Genomic DNA, 18306 nt, shown 5'->3' on the forward strand with positions numbered 1-18306 from the left:
TTGATCTGTGTCTGTTTTGTGTTGGTACCATACTGTTTTGATTACTGTAGCTTTGCAGTATAGTCTGAAGTCAGGGAGTCACCACCTTTCTCAAAGAGTGTTAGGTGCATAGCAGTCACTCTGAACTTCAGATAATTTTCCACAATACCTGAAAATGGAAGAGAGGTCTGTTCCCAAATGGAAGACCATCTGTTACTAGTTAATCTGGGGTCGTGGTGAATGGTCTTCCCTATATCTGCCTCAGCGTTAACCTTTCCCCTCCATCAACATGGCTTGCAGTCTGTGCCCTCCACCATTACACTTGACATGGAGCCCGATGTCAAGTACTCACTTCTGGAACTTTGAGACTTCTTGATATTGCATTTTTTATCATCCTTCCAGGCACTAGGACTCTCCCTTTGTACTCAGGTCCCATGGACATGAGACTTCCAACCTTTCAGTGTGGGCTCCTTAGCAATGAGGTGCATCTTGTTTGATTCCTGAGGCCACAGCAGCCACTTCTCTAACTTGTGGCTCAGTAGTCACTACAAGTTCCCTGGACATCTGCTCTTTGCTTTGCATAATCCTGGACAAATACCCAGTTTGCTTGGGCTCCTTTAGACCCCAGTCAAGGTAAAACTACTCTTACCCTACTCACACCTCCAACAAACTGATGCTTTCCTAGGCTATGCTTTATTGTACGAACTTATAGCTCCATGTTCCTACCTCTGACCAAGTTCTCATATTCTGACTCCTCATTTAGACCCATAAATGTAGGGAAAGGAAACTATTCAAAGATGATGAGGAAACTACATAGTCACTGCAAAAAGAGCAATATACTGTGCTCACACCAGGTTTTTGAGCAAATTAAAAGGTGGTACAAAAAAAAGAGAGAGATATTTCTTTGAAGCATAATGGAAAATATTCATATGAACCCCAGGATCTAACTGAACTTGGTTCTACTGTATGTATTGGAGTCATGATGAGTATTGGAAAGGGCTCTGAATCAGAGGTTAATGTGGCAGGAATCCTGGCCTCAACTCTGTTTCAAAGCTCATTAGATAACCTAGACAAATCATTTAAACTCTCCTGACTGAGCTCCCCTTAAGTCAAACGTATCTATTATACCAACCTCAGGTTAACATTGAATATCAATACTGATGTGACTAAAGCAAATTAAAATCCATATATCTACATGTCTCAGAGAAAGCTGGGAACTTGGATGGTTACTGGCACCAGTCTCCTATGGAGAAGGCAAATCAGATTGTCTGTAAATATTTGTCTCTTATTAAAGGCTTTATCTCTAGGAAAGAAGTGAGCAACCTGGACCCAGTCATACTAGGTTAAAACAGTGTTTGCTACCGTCATTATGTGAAGACATAAGAAGCATTGTTAAGGCCAGTTTCACAGAGTGTGATCAAGGATGTTGGGAGGATTATCAAAATCCTGAAGATCCTTGTGAAACAGGTCTTGATTTCTTGCTTATACATAATGACTGAAAGCATAGAGTAGATTTTTAAAGAGGTTTAACTTCCTGGGTGTGACAGCATAAATGAAAGCGTAGACGGATCCACAGTGTAATCGGCTACTGCTTCTATGAGCACCAGTGCATTTGTCCTAGGCACCTGCTCTTTCTGACACCATTTCTATTGGTTCAAGAATACAAATCCCAGGGACTTCCAGTGGCTAAGACTCTGCACTCCCAATGCAGGGGGCTCAGGCTCAGTCTTTGGCCAGTGAACTAGATCCCACCATGCAATGAAGAGTTTGCATGCCAGAACTAAAAGATCATGTGTGCTGCAACCAAGACCCAACACAGCCAGACAAGTAAATAAATATTAGATTTTAAAAAGGAATACAAATCCCAGTTGGATTCAAACCCATGACTGTAGGCTGTCACTCTGTTGGTCTGAGAGTGAGTCAATATCATTGTCTTGCCTGTGTTGTGTGTGAGGTTCTTTCAAATTTATTCAGCAAATTTTATTGAGTACCTATTCTGTACTAGATAATATACACTTGAATCCTGGCAGCTGGATCTTGATGACAAGGCTCAGATGGAGACTAACCGGTTCAGCTTCCCAGGGATGACTATTCATTCAAACTTCCAGACTCATTCACACTTTTTGTTGGATATTTATTGTACACTTACTAAGATTAGACTAAACAAGTCTAAGAACATGAAAACTGTCTCATCTAAGCATACTGAGAATTTCATTTCTCCTCCCCACCTCTGTGCGAACTGAGAACTGCAGTTGTGCTGCACATACTTCCTTAAGGTGGAGCTGGCAAATCACCTTACCTGAACGGAGAAGAGTGCTATGGATCTAAGGTCAAAGCATGCAGACTGCAATGTATACCTGTGATTTGTCTTGGCACAGAAGAGAGGTACCCCAGTAATACACCGGTGGCTTCAGAACAAAGCCTTACAACTGTAGTTCCTGTGTATGGAGTTATGCAAAGTCTTCAAACTGGAGGTATGAAAATATTTGCAAAATTGGGGAGGTGAGGGAAAGGGGCAACATTTATTCTTGGGTGCAGAAACTTCTAACCTCTGTGTTTAAACTGGGTATTAGGGTAGGAGTTGCTTCAAGGGGAGAGAAAATTTTGAGACATGGAATATTTTCAAAGGGTGGTGTTTAAGCCAGCTGATATGAAAAGACAACTTGAAATTCCAGGGCAAGGACAGAAATGAAGATGTAACCATAGGAAAACATTGAGAAAGCTTGAAACATTTCTTAAGAGAGAAATCTGAATTTTAAAATACATCTTCTCAAGCTTGAGGGGTGCTAAAAAGGCTAGTAAGACAAGAAGGCAGGAACCTACTAACACCTCAGTAAAAAGGAAGCTAGAAAAAATCAAGTACTTTAAAATGGCCACAAAATAATGTGATTATCACAGTCAGTATTTATTAGGATGTTTTATGTCTGTTCTTTGATCTTACGGGAAGAGAACAGGAAGCCTGTTAGATGACGCATAACCTGGAAACTCCCCCTGAGAATGAGCACACTTGCGTCCATCAGGTTCTTAGTTCCTCAATTTTTAGACTCCAAGGTGGGCTCCGTTCTCAGAATAGTGCTTCTCTTGAAGGTACAAGCCGATAAATAAAGGAAGCAGGGACACAGCCAGAGCAGCAGGAAGACCGAGTTTCCATTCTGGATGTAACATCTGAGGAAAAAAAGAATCAGAAGAACTTTTCAAGTATTTCTGCATTTCTTTTCTGGTGCTGTGTATTTGGGCTGGTTTTTGCATTGTGTCTTTTAGGATCCTGATCATGACAATGAAAATAGCAAATCACAAGTCACTGTTGGTATTGCTGTTTATATTAGCCTCTTGGATCACTTTTGCAGTTATCCAAAACTCCACGAAGGTAGGAATTGCTTTCTTTTTGTGTTTCACAAAACTATATTTTTACGTGACACTTCACTTGTTCTAGAAAAGTCCAAACAAGCAGACCTATAGAGTCTAGAAGGGGAGTTTTCAACTTTTAAGAACCACTTGATAATCATCATGCAATATGGGAGAGGATAATATTTGTGTGTGTGTGTGTGTGTGTGTGTGTGTGATCTACACTCACACTCTTCATCACTTATTGCAACTGTCTCCTCCCAATGTTTAGCTTGTCTTTACACATTCTCTAAGGAAATTCTGTGGAGGAGGAAATGGCAACCCACTTCAGTATTCTTGCCTGGAAAATTCCATGAAGAGAGGAGCCTAGTGGGTTACAGTCCACCAGGTTGCAAAGAGCTGGACACAACTGAGGGTACAGGTACAAGGAACTTCTGAACAACAGAATATTTTCAGGTGTATATAGTAAAATTTATTTGTGTTTTTTCACTGTTAATGCTTTTTAAGTACTAATAAACCTTTCCCTACACCTGTGTCAAATTATTTATCTAAATGTTCTACTTACAGTTTTAAAGGTTGCTTTATTTAGACACTGAACCCTGGATTTTTTTGGCTGATTCTTCTATTTCTGTATGGATAACCACTTTTTACAGCTTTTTCCATTTTGTAATCCTTTCTTTCCAAGCTGATATATCAGGTCATTTTTATTGTATATCAAAATTTTTAATAAGTACAGGTCCCTCTGTGGGTTCTTCATTCTATTCCATTGATCGATTTGCCTTCCGTGTATCAATAACGCATGGCTATAATTAAGAGCTTCATAATTAGTTGTGAAAACTTGAGGGTCAAGTTATCCTTGCTCAACCTACTTTTGAAGGTCTTCAGCCAGTCTTGGCCTTCCCTCTTACATGTTTTGGAATCAGTCTGTCAAATTTAGTGAAAAATTCTACTTAAATTATATGTGCATCACATTAGCCATATAGATCAAATTGAGAAAACTGACATGTTTATATTATTATTGTGCTGTTTATCAACATGTCATCTCTCTTCACTTACATAGGTCTTCTTCAAGATCTTTCACTAAATTTTATAACTTTTGCATTCAGGTCTTAGGCATCTTTTGTTAAATCGACACCTTGGTATGTCATAAATTTTTTTGTTGTTGCTATTGTAATGACTGTTCTTTTAAACACATTTTCTAATTGCTTGCTGCTGGAATAAAGGAATCCTACTGATTTTGCATAAGGAACAGTAGGGTCTTACTTTCTAAGATCTCAAAAGACTTATTACTTCGTAGATCCCGTATCATCTAGATCTCTCTGAGGCCAGAAAGTATGCTTCTTCTAAAGCTTGGTTTTTATTTTTGTATTAATTCTGTTCCTTCCCTTGGATGTCTTCCCTTTGCTGAACTTGATAATACCTCTCTCTCAGAGTCACTTTTATTTTTTGACCAAGCTGTTAGTTCCACAACCAGGAATTTGGAACCTGTGCCCCCTGCAGTGGAAGTACAGAGTTTTAACCACTGGACAACCAGGGAAGTCCCTCTCATGAGTTACCTTCGATGAAACTTTTTGCTAATTCTTGGTTGTGTGCATTTTTACACCTGAAGTTCTGTGGTGGCCAGTCTGGAGTGCCATTATCTGTTTCCTCCAGCATGTTGGTGGCATAAATGCTCCCTGTTCATCTAAAGTGTTGCCAGACACACTGGATCCTACTGCTCTCCCCAACTTAAATATCCACAGTTTTTATTCTCATGAGAGTATAGAATTCCCCATTCCTAGCTGCCTGACCCAGCACAGGTGGGGAAATAGGAAGGTATCAGCCTGCGTGGTTTGTCCTCTTATGGCCCTGCCCTCAACCCCTCCTACTCCAGTTACCAACCTCCACGTTGGCAATGTCCCTGGAGTGACTTCCTTCTTTACTGAAGCCTCACCCATATGCATTGGCAGCCATGGGTTCTTCCTTGATCTAATCTCATCTGCCTTTCAGTTTTCAGGAGATTGCTTGTAAGTTCTGGTCCATATAAGGTGTTTTTTCCTATTTCCCAGGATAGTTAGAAAATTGTTAAGGTTTTTTCTGCCATTTATATGATCTTATGGTGGGAAATCGAGGCTAGTAAAGAAAGGTAAAGTGTTAGTCACTCAGTCATATCTGACTCTTTACGACCCTATGGACTGTAGCCCACCAGGGTCCTCTGTCCATGGGATTCTCCAGGCAAGAATACTGGCATGGGTTACAATGTCCTTCTCCAGGGGGTCTTCCCGACCCAGGTGTTGAACCCAGTCTCTGGCATTGCAGGCATATTCTTTACCATCTGAGCCACCAGGGAAGCCCAGTTGAGGGTATAATATGTGCTTATTCCTCCACCTTAAATCCGAATTTTCCTGTTGTTTTTCTACCAAAAGAGTTTGCGCAGAGAATATTATTTTACTCTACTGAAATATTTTCCAATGAAGTTGTAGCAATTTAAAAATGTCTGGTAATGTGCTGTGATAGTTAAAAAAATGTTACTATAATAATGTTCTTCAGATCCTCTAGGTACTTAGTCATTTTTTAATTTAGTTCCTATAGCATCTACTAAGAGAGATTTTTCTAATTTTTAATTATAATTGTGGCTTTTTCTATTTCTCCCTTTAGTTCTGACAGTTTTTGTTTCACATACAAATACATGTATAGGTAGGCATATACACATTTAAAGTTGTTATGTTTTCAGACAAATTGACCCTCTTATCACTAGGATGTCCATCTTTATGTCTGGTGATACTCTTTGCCTTGAAGTCTACTTTAACATTAATATCAGCTTTTTTATGCTTCAATAATATACTGTTTTTTTAATTCATTCACTTTCAACCTGCTGCTGCTGCTGCTGCTGGTAAATCGTTTCAGTCATGTCCAACTCTGTGCAACCCCATAGATGGCAGCCCACCAGGCTCCTCTGTCTATGGGATTCTCCAGGCAAGAGTACTGGAATGGGGTGCCATTGCCTTCTCCGCACTTTCAACCGATAGGTTTCTTAATACTTAACCTACATTCCTCATAGATAGCAAGTAGTTGGGTCTTGCTGTTTTATGTCTGCATTAAAAAAAAAAAAATTAACACTCCACTTATTAGAAATCATTCTAGTAAAACTTTTTTTCTAGAATGTATTACTAGTCACATAGCTGGAAATATAATAGCTTCACCATTTTATAAATGAATTATCTCAAATACTGAAACATTGATCACAAATTTACTAAACAAAAATTCTTCCAAAATTTGATAATACCATAAATTTTAATGCCAAACTATAATTTTTAACACCAAAATATTTTAAATATTTCAAAATACTAAAATACATACAAATGAATGCATTGACAACAAAACATGATTTTATGCATACATACTGTCTTTTAAAAATCTGCAAACTCTACTATTCCAAAGCAGTATGATTATCTCTGCCCTTTAATGAAGTGTTTAGTGTACTTACTTTTAATGAAATGATTAACATGAGTGGATTTAGGTCCACCATTTTGCTATTTATTTTCTGTTTGGCCATTCTGATTTTTATTGCTCTGTTCCCCATTTCCTTCCTTCCTTTGGATTGATTTTTTTTTAGTATTTCCTTTTAGTTTCTCTGTTATTTTTATAACTCTAAGTTTTTTTTTTAATGGTTTCTCTAGAGATTACAATGCATATTCTTAAGTTTTAGAGTTAATATTGTGCTACTTCACATAATCTGTAATAAATTTTTAATAATTTATTCCCACTTACTCCCCAACTCATTTACTCTATAGTTGTTATAATATTACAAAATTGTAGTTTTTAAATAATTATATGCATTTTAAAGAAATTAGAGGATAAACACATAGTATTTTATGTTAACCCATGTATTTACCATTTCTGGGGCTTTTCATTCCTTCCTGAAGACCTATGTGTCACTTTTGGTACCATTTCACTTCAGGGTGAAGAAACTCAGTTGGCACTTTTTTATTACACAAATTCAGCATAGCTCCTTCTTTCACATTTCAATTCTCCTCTGGCATCTGTCAGTTTGTGGTCACTCTCCAGTGCTTTTAAAACAGATTTGCAGGGAGGAGGGGAGTGTCTAGAATTTATCATTGTTATCTACAGGAAAGTTAGTCCAATACAAGCTACTCTGCCTTTATTGGAAATTCAGAGGTATTACTGTGATCCACTGAGTTCTCAGAAATAATTATTAGTAGATGCAGTGAACATTGTTAAAGGTCTTATTATATGCTATAGACCTGTTTTCCTCGGAGAAGGCGATGGCACCCCACTCCAGTACTCTTGCCTGGAAAATCCCATGGATGGAGGAGCCTGGTAGGCTGCAGTCCACGGAGTCGCTAAGAGTCAGACACGACAGAGTGACTTCATTTTCACTTTTCACTTTCATGCATTGGAGAAGGAAATGGCAACCTACTCCAGTGTTCTTGCCTGGAGAATCACAGGGATGGGTGGGCTGCCGTCTCTGGGGTAGCACAGAGTCGGACACGACTGAAGCGACTTAGCAGCAGCAGTAGCAGCAGACCTGTTTTCCAGACATGCGGTGCCAATTTGCACCTAAACCAGCAGTGAAAGAGAATTCTAGCCTTGTTGCATACTTGCAATACTGGGCAGCTCATATGTATGTAGGCATGTGTGTGTATATATATATACACACACACACACATTTATATATATATAATTTTTTCATTTATTTAGTGGGCTGTGCTGGGTCTTAGTTGCAGAATGTGAGATCTTTTAGTTGCAGAATGTGAACTCCTTAGTTATGGCATGTGGGATCTAGTTCCCGGACCAGGGATCGAACCCAGGCCCCTTGCATTGGGAGCATGGAATCTTAGCAAGTAGACCACCAGAGAAGTCCCTGGGTAGCTCATTTATAGAGATATTTGCCGGGGATTAAAATTTGACTCTGTTGTTGACTAGCTGTGCACGTTTGGCTAACTTTCTTAACTTTGAGGTGAACCAGTTTCATCATCTGAAAATTGCGTCATAAAAATAAATACCTTATATATTATTGTGAGGATTAATGAGCTAACATATGAAAAGCATTTAGAATGGTACCTAGCATATCCTGGTTGCTAAAACCATCTCTGTAATTTGACAAATAAAAAATGTTTTTATTTTTAAAAAATCAGAACATGTCAAATAATGAAAAGTAAAAATGTTAACCACAGTAACCCAGTCCAACACAAGATACTCTGCCTTTATTGGAAATTCAGAGCTATTACTGGGAAGATTTATACCAAAAGTGTCCTTTACAGAATTATAAGTAACAGAGAAAAGCTGAATACAAAAATATCTAAAAATATAGGAATAGGTAAAATATTAAACTATATCCATAGGCTGGAATATTATTTGGACATAAGGTGGAAAGTTTTTAATGACACTATTTTTAATCAAAATTAATTGGTAAATATTCAGTGTGTTCACAATCCCGTGAAATGGTTACACAGGATAAGAGAAAAACCACCAAAATTGTTAAGAGTGGTTGCTGTAATCATGACTGATTTTTATTTTCTATAGAGTTATGGCATTCTCTCACTTTTAATAATGTCAGTGTTATTTTACGATTAGAAAATAAATATAGAAAGTAGCCCATGTCTCTTATGTCCTGTTAGCTAAAACAGTAATCTGAGAATTACTAGTAAATACCACAGACTGTTTAATCAAACTGTAAAAATTGAAATAGAAAAAATAGATAATTGTATATTACATAAAATCTCCATGCTTCTTGAAAATTTTCTTAAAGATTTATTTAAATGACTGAACTCTAATTTTAAGATAAAAATAATAGAACAATAAACATCTGTTCTCTGCTATGCAGTTTAAAAGCATTTTCTCATTTGGTCTTCACAATTGCCCAATGAAAGTATAGTTTATGATCACCACTTTAAGAAAGAAGATCCTAGGGTTCTTTGCAGTAGAGTGGCTCACCCAAAATAGATTAGCCAGTGATGGGAATTCCCTGGCAGTCCAGTGGTTAAGACTTGGTGCTTTCACTGCCAAAAGCCCAGGAGTCCAATCCCAGGTTGGGGAACAATCTCCCAAGCTGCATGGTATAACAAAACAACGAAATAGATTAGCCAGTGAAAAGCGAAGTTCCACCACCGATTTAAGGAAAATAATTTTTCCTATGAAACATGGATGATAATGTAATCTCAATATCATTTTATTTTTAATTTTTCTACCACTCATCATTTGATAAAAGAGATGTTGACTAACCTACCCTAATTATCACATTAAGTAGGCACACTTTTCTGAGTTCTCTATTGTATTCCTTGTCATTTCAGTTATGGACTGCACTCAGGTTGCCCTTTTCCCTCCATCACTGGAATTTCGTCATGAAAACACAACCTGAACCACCACCGAATCCAATAGTTTCACCAACAGAGACTGCCCTGAGGATAAAGAGGATCATGGAGAAGCTAGACCAGCTGGTCCCACCCAGACCCTTCACCACCGTGAGCTCCACCACCAGCGCCACACACAGCAGAGCCACCGTCCTCAGCCCTCGGGACACGTACTGCAGGGGGGACCGGCTGGACGTCCTGCTGGAGATGAGGGACCACCTGGGACGCAGGAAGGAATATGGCGGGGATTTCCTCAGGGCCAGGATGTCCTCCCCAGCCCTGAAGGCGGGTGCTTCAGGAAAGGTGACAGACTTCAACAACGGCACCTACCTTGTGAGCTTCACGCTGTTCTGGGAGGGCCAGGTGTCCCTGTCCGTCCTGCTCATCCACCCCAGTGAAGGGGTGTCGGCTCTCTGGAGGGCCAGGAACCAAGGCTACGACAGGGTGATCTTCACAGGCCAGTTTAACAGAGGCACCTCCCAAGTCAATACTGACTGTGCCCTGGCTTTAAATTCAAGTGCTGAACTGTGTGAATACCTGGATACCCGAGACCAAGAAGCCTTCTACTGCGTGAAGCCTCCGAACGTTCCCTGTGCCGCACTCACCCACATGCATTCCAAAAACAAGGACGTATCTTATCTTAGCAAACAAGAAAGAAGCCTCTTTGAGAGGTAAATAATTATTTCTGGAGACTATCTGGGTATATACAGTAATGATTTGGTCTATCTGTTAATCCAAAGGAAATAGCTATTAATTAATTGTGTATTAATATATCAACTTTGGGACTCTATGAAGAGCCATTTTAGAAAAGATATACGAATTCATCTGGGGACAGTGCCCACTCTCTAGTCATCCCTAAATATTTTGAATATCTAACCCTTACCATTGAAACAAACAAACAAAAAATATGACTAGAATAAAATTAAAAGAGAAGGAGAAATATACATGTGTGAATATGCCTAGGTGCTAATATATTCTTTCTGAATCTCAAAAAATTACCTTGTACACCTTCTGGGGATCTGTACTCCCGGAATTAATAGGCCAAGAAATGGAAATTTAATAAATAGTCTGGAACTGTGGCCAAAGTAGTCAGTTATTATCATAAGAAATAACTGGAACAATGGGTAATGTGACTTCTTATGTTTCCTGATCTTGGAGCCACTTGCCAATTAATTTTTATATTTGTCTCTTTAAGGTCAAATGTGGGTGTAGAGATGATGGCAAAGTTCAATGCCATTACTGTCTCCAAATGTCACTGTAAGTCCTCCCTTTGTGTGACTGATGGCTGGGGCTTCCCAGGTGGCTCAGCAGTAAAGAATCCACCTGCCAATGCAGGAGACATGGGTTCAATCCCTGGGTCAGGAGATCCCCTGGAGTAGGAAATGGCAACCCACTCCAGTATTCTTTCCCGGAGAATTCCATGAACAGAGGAACCTGGTGGCCTACAGTCCACGGGGTTGCAAAGAGACGGACACACCTGTGCGATTGAGCACACACACACGTAGCACTCATCCCATTTAAAGGCTTTTTCCTTCCTCAGAACTTGTTCACTACTACCAATCATATGTTACTCTGCTCAGCAGGCTTGTCTGTGGTGGGCCAAGACACCAATTACCTAAGTGAATAAATGACTGGAATCCTAAACCTGATTTATAACCCTCATCATCAATCTCATCATTATCTATCAGGCAGCGGATTACTTGCCCATCAGACGCAACAACATTCAAATGTCAAAACTCTCTCCCAGGTTGCACCTAGGTCTTACCTCCCCAACCACCACCATTAGCACTTCCCTCATCACTACAGCACAATAATCACCATCTAGAGGTTTCTAACCCACGATCTATAATTCAGTTCATTCCAATTTCCCCCTCTTTGTCTTTGCCACCTTTCAAACCATTTGAACATATAAAATAGCACTTCCACACTTTTATTAATTTCTCTTCAATTTCTTTGGCTCAAAGTGTTAGTTGCTCAGTTGAGTCCGACTTTTTGCAACCCCATGGGCTGTAGCCCACCAGGTTCCTCTGTCCTTAGAATTCCCCAGGCAAGAATGCTAGAGTGGGTTGCTATTTCCTGCTCTAGGAGATCTTCCTGACCCAGGGATCAAACTCGGGTCTCCTGTACTTCAGGCGGATTCTTTTACGATCTAGCCACTAGGGAACATACTAGGAAATCCCTATCGAAAATGATTTAATGTAGGAACTTTTGTGTCCCTTTAAGTTCAGTATCAACAGCTTGCTAATGGCTACTAAACTCATTGATGCTGAAGTGTGTTTATGTATCTACAGATGGAAATGGCATTTTTCACCCAGGATACACAAAGATACTTATGGTAATTATTAAAATATTAAACCACTTCCTTTGGGTGGTGAATAATCACAGCCCCAAGACTGCCAAGGATAAACACCTCAGTCCATCATATTCCCAGATTCTTCAGAAACCTGTGACTAATGGTCAATACCCAGCCTATCCCGGATTCCCATGAGTCTGCTCCAGCCTACAGCCATATCCATGTGGACTGGCCAGGACTCAAACCAAATTAATTGTTATTTTTTTATATCTCCTTGCACTTAAAGATTAACAGTTTGATGGTGGCATTTAAGACACTGTGACAGTGTGTGATAAACTCTGAGGTAAATTTGGCTAAATGACAAGATAATTGAGTTTTCACTACCAAGTAAGAATTGATGTCTTTTCTTTCATAAGAAGGCAAACAAATACTTAAATTTTACCCAGAAGGCCTTTTTCTCTGGGAGAAAACATGTTATCTATAATGAACATTAATGAGTATCACTTATAAAATTCTTATCAGAGAAAATTTTTTTCTGAAAACTATTCCATTAAGAGAATGATGCTTCAATAAGGTTTTTCCTCCACCTTCACACTCTATTAAAAGGATACCTAAAAAAGAAAGTTGGCTCTTATTAAATACTCATGGACAAAGTGATGCTTTAAAAGACCCTATCTTGTTGATTCTTTAGCAGAAAAGACAGTTCCAGTGAAAAGGCAATGCAAGTTTGGAATGGCATCCACAATTCCCAGTGGACATGTCTGGAAAGACACGTGGAATCCTGTCTCCTGTAGTTTGGCTGCAATCGAAATGAAAGAATGCCTGAGAGGAAAATTTATATATCTACTGGGAGATTCCACGATCCGCCAGTGGATGGAATACTTCAAAAGCAGTATCAACAGTATGTCTCTGTCTGAGCTTTTACTCACATCCCTTTCAGAAACTTCTTTTTCATTTCAAGGGGAGAAAGGAATATGGGGAATGCCTCTTTCATATTTCTTAATCACAGCACACCAACACTTTTCACAAGGTATTATCTTCTCTTTAAAAGAATACATTTATTGACTAGAAGGGAGCCAGGATAGAAAAACGTTTACTCCGTTCCTATTTCTGCAGAATTCACACTTCAGTATTTACCCAGGATACTCAGAAAATAACGCACAAAGCTGACAATAAGAAGATAGTTTACTACCTACCTTCTACAGAAGGCATGATGCTTATGGGTGTGGCTTCTACATCCAAATGTCCTGGGATCTAAATAGGGCCTCTACTGTCCTATCTGATAGCTTTGGGCAGGTTACATCACTAGGAGTTTGTCCTTAGTTTCCTCATCTGTAAAATGGAGATGAAAACAGTACCCATCCGGTAAAAATGAAGTACTATACACAACGTATTTAGAATACTGCTGGCTACATAGTTAGCTCTCTTTGGTGTGAGCCATCATCAAGATTACTGTTTCATAGAAGGACAGATGCTACAGTTGAGGTAATAGCTTCATATCAGGTAGGCATAATGGTTAAACGTGGGGGCTTTGGAGCTTAACAAACCTAGACTATGACCTTGGGCATACAGCTTATTTTCCACATCAGTGAACTAAAAATAACAATAGCATCTGGTGATGGTTATGAAGATTACATGAAGTAATGGTTATAAAATATTTAACACGTAGTGAGACACATAGCAAGGCACTTACTAAGTGCCCAGAAAACAATAGCTATTGCCTTATTATCATTGGTTCATATTAGAATTGGGGCTAGAACCCATTTGCTAGAAGCCTAGTCCAGTTGCTCCTTTAACTAAGCAAAGAATGCATCAAAAATAACTCAGAATCCACTAGTAGATCTTAGCACTGTTATCTGGAAAACTGCCACTGCCAGCCCTCTGTATTCTGGGCCCTAGCTCTTACCACTGGGGACAGTGCAGCTTTAGTGTGGCTCCCCACTGGCCTTCCTAACATGAGGCTGCTCTTATGATCTCCAACTTAGAGAGTAAGCTGATTCACCCAGTAAAAAGGGAACATCAGTAGGACCTTGAACCTCCTGCAACACAAGGGGAGAGTTTTTTCTTTTTTCTTTTTATTGGAGAATACTAGCTTTACAATATTGTGTTACTTTCTGCTGTGCAGCAAAGTGAATCAGCTATGTATGTATCCCATCTTTTTTGGATTTCCTTCCCACTTAGTCCACCACACAGCACAGTGTTTGTAGGAACTATAAGATAGTTCCCTGTGCTATACAGTAGGTTCTCATTAGTTATCTGTTTTATACATCTCAGTGTATATATGTCAATTCCAGTCTCAAAGGAAAGAGGTTTAAGTTGTGACCCCTGGTAAATGACTACTCTCCTCCAGATCTCAGTTTCCTCATCTATAAAATTTAGGATCTAGCGACAACTTCTAGCACCACATTCTGCAACGGTGGGGTCAGGGTGGGCTCTTAGTTTTTGACAGTATTCAATTATTGACTTACCTACTTTCTTGACTGACCTTTGAAGCTGTAATAACAAAACATCTGTTACATGTATTGTCAAAAGTTAAATTGTGTGGTCATTGTGTGCTTTAGAAAATGAAATTGAAATATGCTAGAAACAGAATGAAGAAAAAATTCTGCCATTTTCTTCCACCCAACCCTCCAGCATCACCATTTTCAAACCTCACTGGGTTAAGACTTTAAGTGTAGCCCTTTACTTCTAAGTTGGTACATGTCACATAGCATTAATAATCATTTCCCACACATTTTCCTCAGATGTTCTAGCTATGAAGAAACTGGCCTTGATAGTCTAATTAATATAGTGAAAAATAAAGTGACTTCATTTTCTTCCATTCATATTATACTTTTAAAAAGGTTTAAGACTGGGTAGATTATTTCATAAGAATTAGGAGAAACTTCAAGTTTAAGGTACAAAGTCTGTTACTCACTAGTTTTGTAATCTTGGCAGGTCATTTCATCTCTTGGTTTTCTTTTCCAGAAGATGGCAATTATATACATAGGGTTTCTCTGGTAGCTCAGTTGGTAAAGAATCTGCCTGCAATGCAGGAGACCCAGGTTTGATCCCTGGATGGGGAATATCCCCTGGAAAAGGAAATGGCAACCCATTCTTGCCTGGAAAATCCCATGGACAGAGCAGTCTGGCAGGCTACAGTTCATGGGGTAGCCAAGAGTCAGACAGGACTTGCCAACTAAATCACCACCACCATGCATATATATGGTGCTTTGAAGTAAATAAATATATCGGTCCTAATAAATGTTTTGTAAACTGTTAAGTCCTTCATGAATGAATAGCAATAATATTATTATAGATGATGTATTCAGTACCACTTCGTGCATATGTAAAAGAAACACAGAAGTATAGAATACAATTCCAGTCTTACGTGAACTTACAAAGGACTTGGGGAAGTAGATTTACTTGTATTTTTAAATTTATAGACATCAGCTGGCACCTTTCTCTATCTTCAAAGGAGCTTAGTCTATAGCTAACAAAGTGTCAAAACTAATACCCATGAAAGTGACTCCATCAACCTCCAGTGAAGTGACGTCGATGCTCGCTATCGGCAGTCCATTTGGTTCTACATGGCTCTACAGAGGGACAGATATAATTTACTTGCATAACACTTTTTGTCGCTCAATAATTTTCAAACTGGTCTCTCATTTAAACCTATAATAAATTAGTCAGGATTAACATTCAATTATAAACATCAAAAATTTTCTCCTATTTTTATGAACTTTGTAACTTTATTCTCCTTTCATTTTGGGATTTCCTGTTTGTCATCAGCCCTGAAGTCAGTGGATCTGCACGAATCTGGAAAACTTCAAAAGCAACTTGCTGTGGACTTGAACGAGAATATCAATATCCAGTGGCAAAGACATAGTTACCCCTTGATTGGATCATTGACCTACTCAGTCAAAGAGATTGAATACATCGCCCAGGTTATTGACAGAATTGGAGGAGAAAAAAATACTATCATTGTTATTTCTCTGGGCCAACACTTCAGACCCTTTCCCATTGACGTTTTTATCCGAAGGGCCCTCAACATCCATGATGCAGTTCAACGCCTTCTTCTGAGAAGCCCAGAGACTGTGGTTATCATCAAGGCAGAAAACATCAGGGAGATGAATGTGGATGTGGAGAGATTTAGTGACTTTCATGGTTATATCCAGTATCTTGCCTTGAAGGATATTTTCCAGGATCTCAATGTGGGCATTATTGATGCTTGGGATATAACAATTGCATATGGTACAAATAACGTCCACCCACCCCAGTCTGTAGTCAGAAATCAGATTAATATATTGTTAAACTTTATTTGCTAGATAACACATATCTCTGAAATTTATTCAGTTAATTAAAAACATCTATTAAGTGTTTGCTATCATGCCAGATGCTGTTGGCTCTGAACTCTCAATTAGCAAGAGAAAATCTGCACTATGGCTGATTTATTAACCGGCAATTCAGCCAAATCTGTTATTTCTAATTTGAGCTCCTACTTACAAATAAACACAAAAACACTTATGAAAAGGAGCTACCCTTCTTGATTAGAGTCAGGCCACTTTTCACAAACAGGAAGTCTTTACACCTAATGGTTAAAAGCTCTCTCTGATTAATGGAAATTCACAGCAACAAAGTCATTATAAGATAAATATTTGGAGAAAGCAGTCTCATTTCCTTATCCCTCATAGCTCAGTTGGTAAAGAATCTGTCTGCAGTGCAGGAGACCCAGGTACAATTCCTGAGTCAGGAAGATTCCCCTGGAGAAGGAAATGGCAACCCACTCCAGTATTCTTGCCTGGAAAATCCCATGGACAGAGAAGCCTGGCAGGTTACAGTCCATGGGGTCACAAGAGTTGAACACGACTTGGCAACTAAACCACCACCATCACCAAAACAAGTTCAAGATGGTTTCTGGGACTTCCTTGGCAGTCCAGTGGTTAAGGCTCTGCATTTCCAATGAAGGGGACATGGGTTCAGTTCCTGGTTGGGGAACTAAGATCCCACAAGCTGTGAGGCATGGCAAAAAAAAAAAAAAAAAAAGAATTACTTCCAAGTAGAAGGGTGATTTCTTTGGTGGCTTAGTAGTAAAGAATACACCTGCCAACGCAGGAGACACTGGAGACACGGTTCAAGCCCTGGGTCAGGAAGATCCCCTGGAGAAGGAGATGACAACTTCTCCAATATTCTTGCCTGGGAAATCCCATAGAAAGAGAAGTCTGGCAGGCTACAGTCTATGGTGTCAAAAAGGAGTCGGACAGAACTTAGTGACTAAATAACAATGAGCAGAAGAGCAGTCTTATGAGGCCATGTTCCAGAGGAACAGAGGAACTGCACATTTTGAAGTAAAGTCTCTGATTTTTCTCTCCCTAGAAGGACTCCCCTGCTAGGAATTAATCTAGCCTATAGAATCTATCCTTCAGAAATATAGGATAAAACAGTCAAAGGCACAGTGCTCTAGGATTCAGGGAACTGGGCTTCAGTCCTTTCGTTGACATTACGTTTATAACTTTGGGTAAGTCACTTCAGCTCTCTGGGCTCAGTTTCTCAAATGAAGGGGTTACTGTGAGATTTGTGATTTTCAAACCTTGCTCTGTACTTAGTTGCTTAGAGTTGCTTAGTTGCTCTGTACTTAGAGCTCTGGGTTCCATAGGTGGTCTTCAGGTGCTAGCTGGAAGGACAGGTGTTAGGAGAAGTGCTTGGTGAGCAGGGTACCAGTTTTTCCAAGCCACTTCAGTTGGAGCATCAGCCATTTTTATCAAGCTCTGTATTGGGCTTCTGGGTGGCCTTTGATTTGAAAAAAGTTTCACTGCTTAAAATATGTTAGGAAACCATTATGGAGAGAATCAACACTGACTTCTCTAATCTATACATATAGGTTACTATTTCAATCACTCTCGCTTGCATTTTAATAGGCCTTTCCAAAATTTGACCCAAAAAGAATGATATTGAATTCAGCTGAATAGCACTCAGAGAATTTCAGTTGAATATGGCAATAAAATTATTACAAAGCAACTTGGTATTATATTCTTTCTTAATTTTTCCCTCTTAACCATGCCCCAGCCATCACTAGGCCCCTGACCTACTCTTGCTGCATCTAGGAAAAGACAATTATAATAGGAACATCTTAAATCCATTTATTCAGTTTCCTCCAGGAAAGGGATAATAATTTTTTTACTTGTTTGTCCATGAGCCACAATTCACAGTTCAATGCACAGTAAACAGATGGTCAGAAATATTAAGTCTCTTATCATGTGCCAGGAACTATTCCAATCTTTAGGGATACACTAGCCAAAAGGCATGTGAATTCTCTGATATCAAAGAATCCTTATTGTAATAAAGGAAAAGATAAAC

The 18306-nt window shown here is 39.2% G+C and overlaps 1 protein-coding gene across 3 annotated transcripts in view; it reads left to right on the plus strand.

Moving 5' to 3' along the window:
• The window catches only part of LOC102279342 (NXPE family member 4), a 58962-nt gene extending 41964 nt beyond the window's left edge, over positions 1–16998 (plus strand). Inside the window, exons 2-7 of one of the 3 annotated variants that reach the window (XM_070384175.1) lie at positions 2224–2453; positions 3241–3346; positions 9618–10348; positions 10873–10934; positions 12662–12871; positions 15742–16998. In XM_070384175.1, coding sequence (XP_070240276.1) covers positions 3251–3346; positions 9618–10348; positions 10873–10934; positions 12662–12871; positions 15742–16277 — 1635 coding nt within the window. In that variant the 5' untranslated portion in view covers positions 2224–2453; positions 3241–3250 and the 3' untranslated portion in view covers positions 16278–16998. Of the gene's footprint in view, positions 1–2223; positions 2454–2948; positions 3347–9617; positions 10349–10872; positions 10935–11968; positions 12013–12661; positions 12872–15741 lie in introns of those variants that run through there. The other 2 variants (XM_070384176.1, XM_014477043.2) reach the window with 2 other exon arrangements.
• Positions 16999–18306: the final 1308 nt, after the last annotated feature.

This window comes from Bos mutus, chromosome 15, assembly GCF_027580195.1.
Source record: "Bos mutus isolate GX-2022 chromosome 15, NWIPB_WYAK_1.1, whole genome shotgun sequence".
Taxonomy (NCBI): Eukaryota; Metazoa; Chordata; class Mammalia; order Artiodactyla; family Bovidae; genus Bos; species Bos mutus.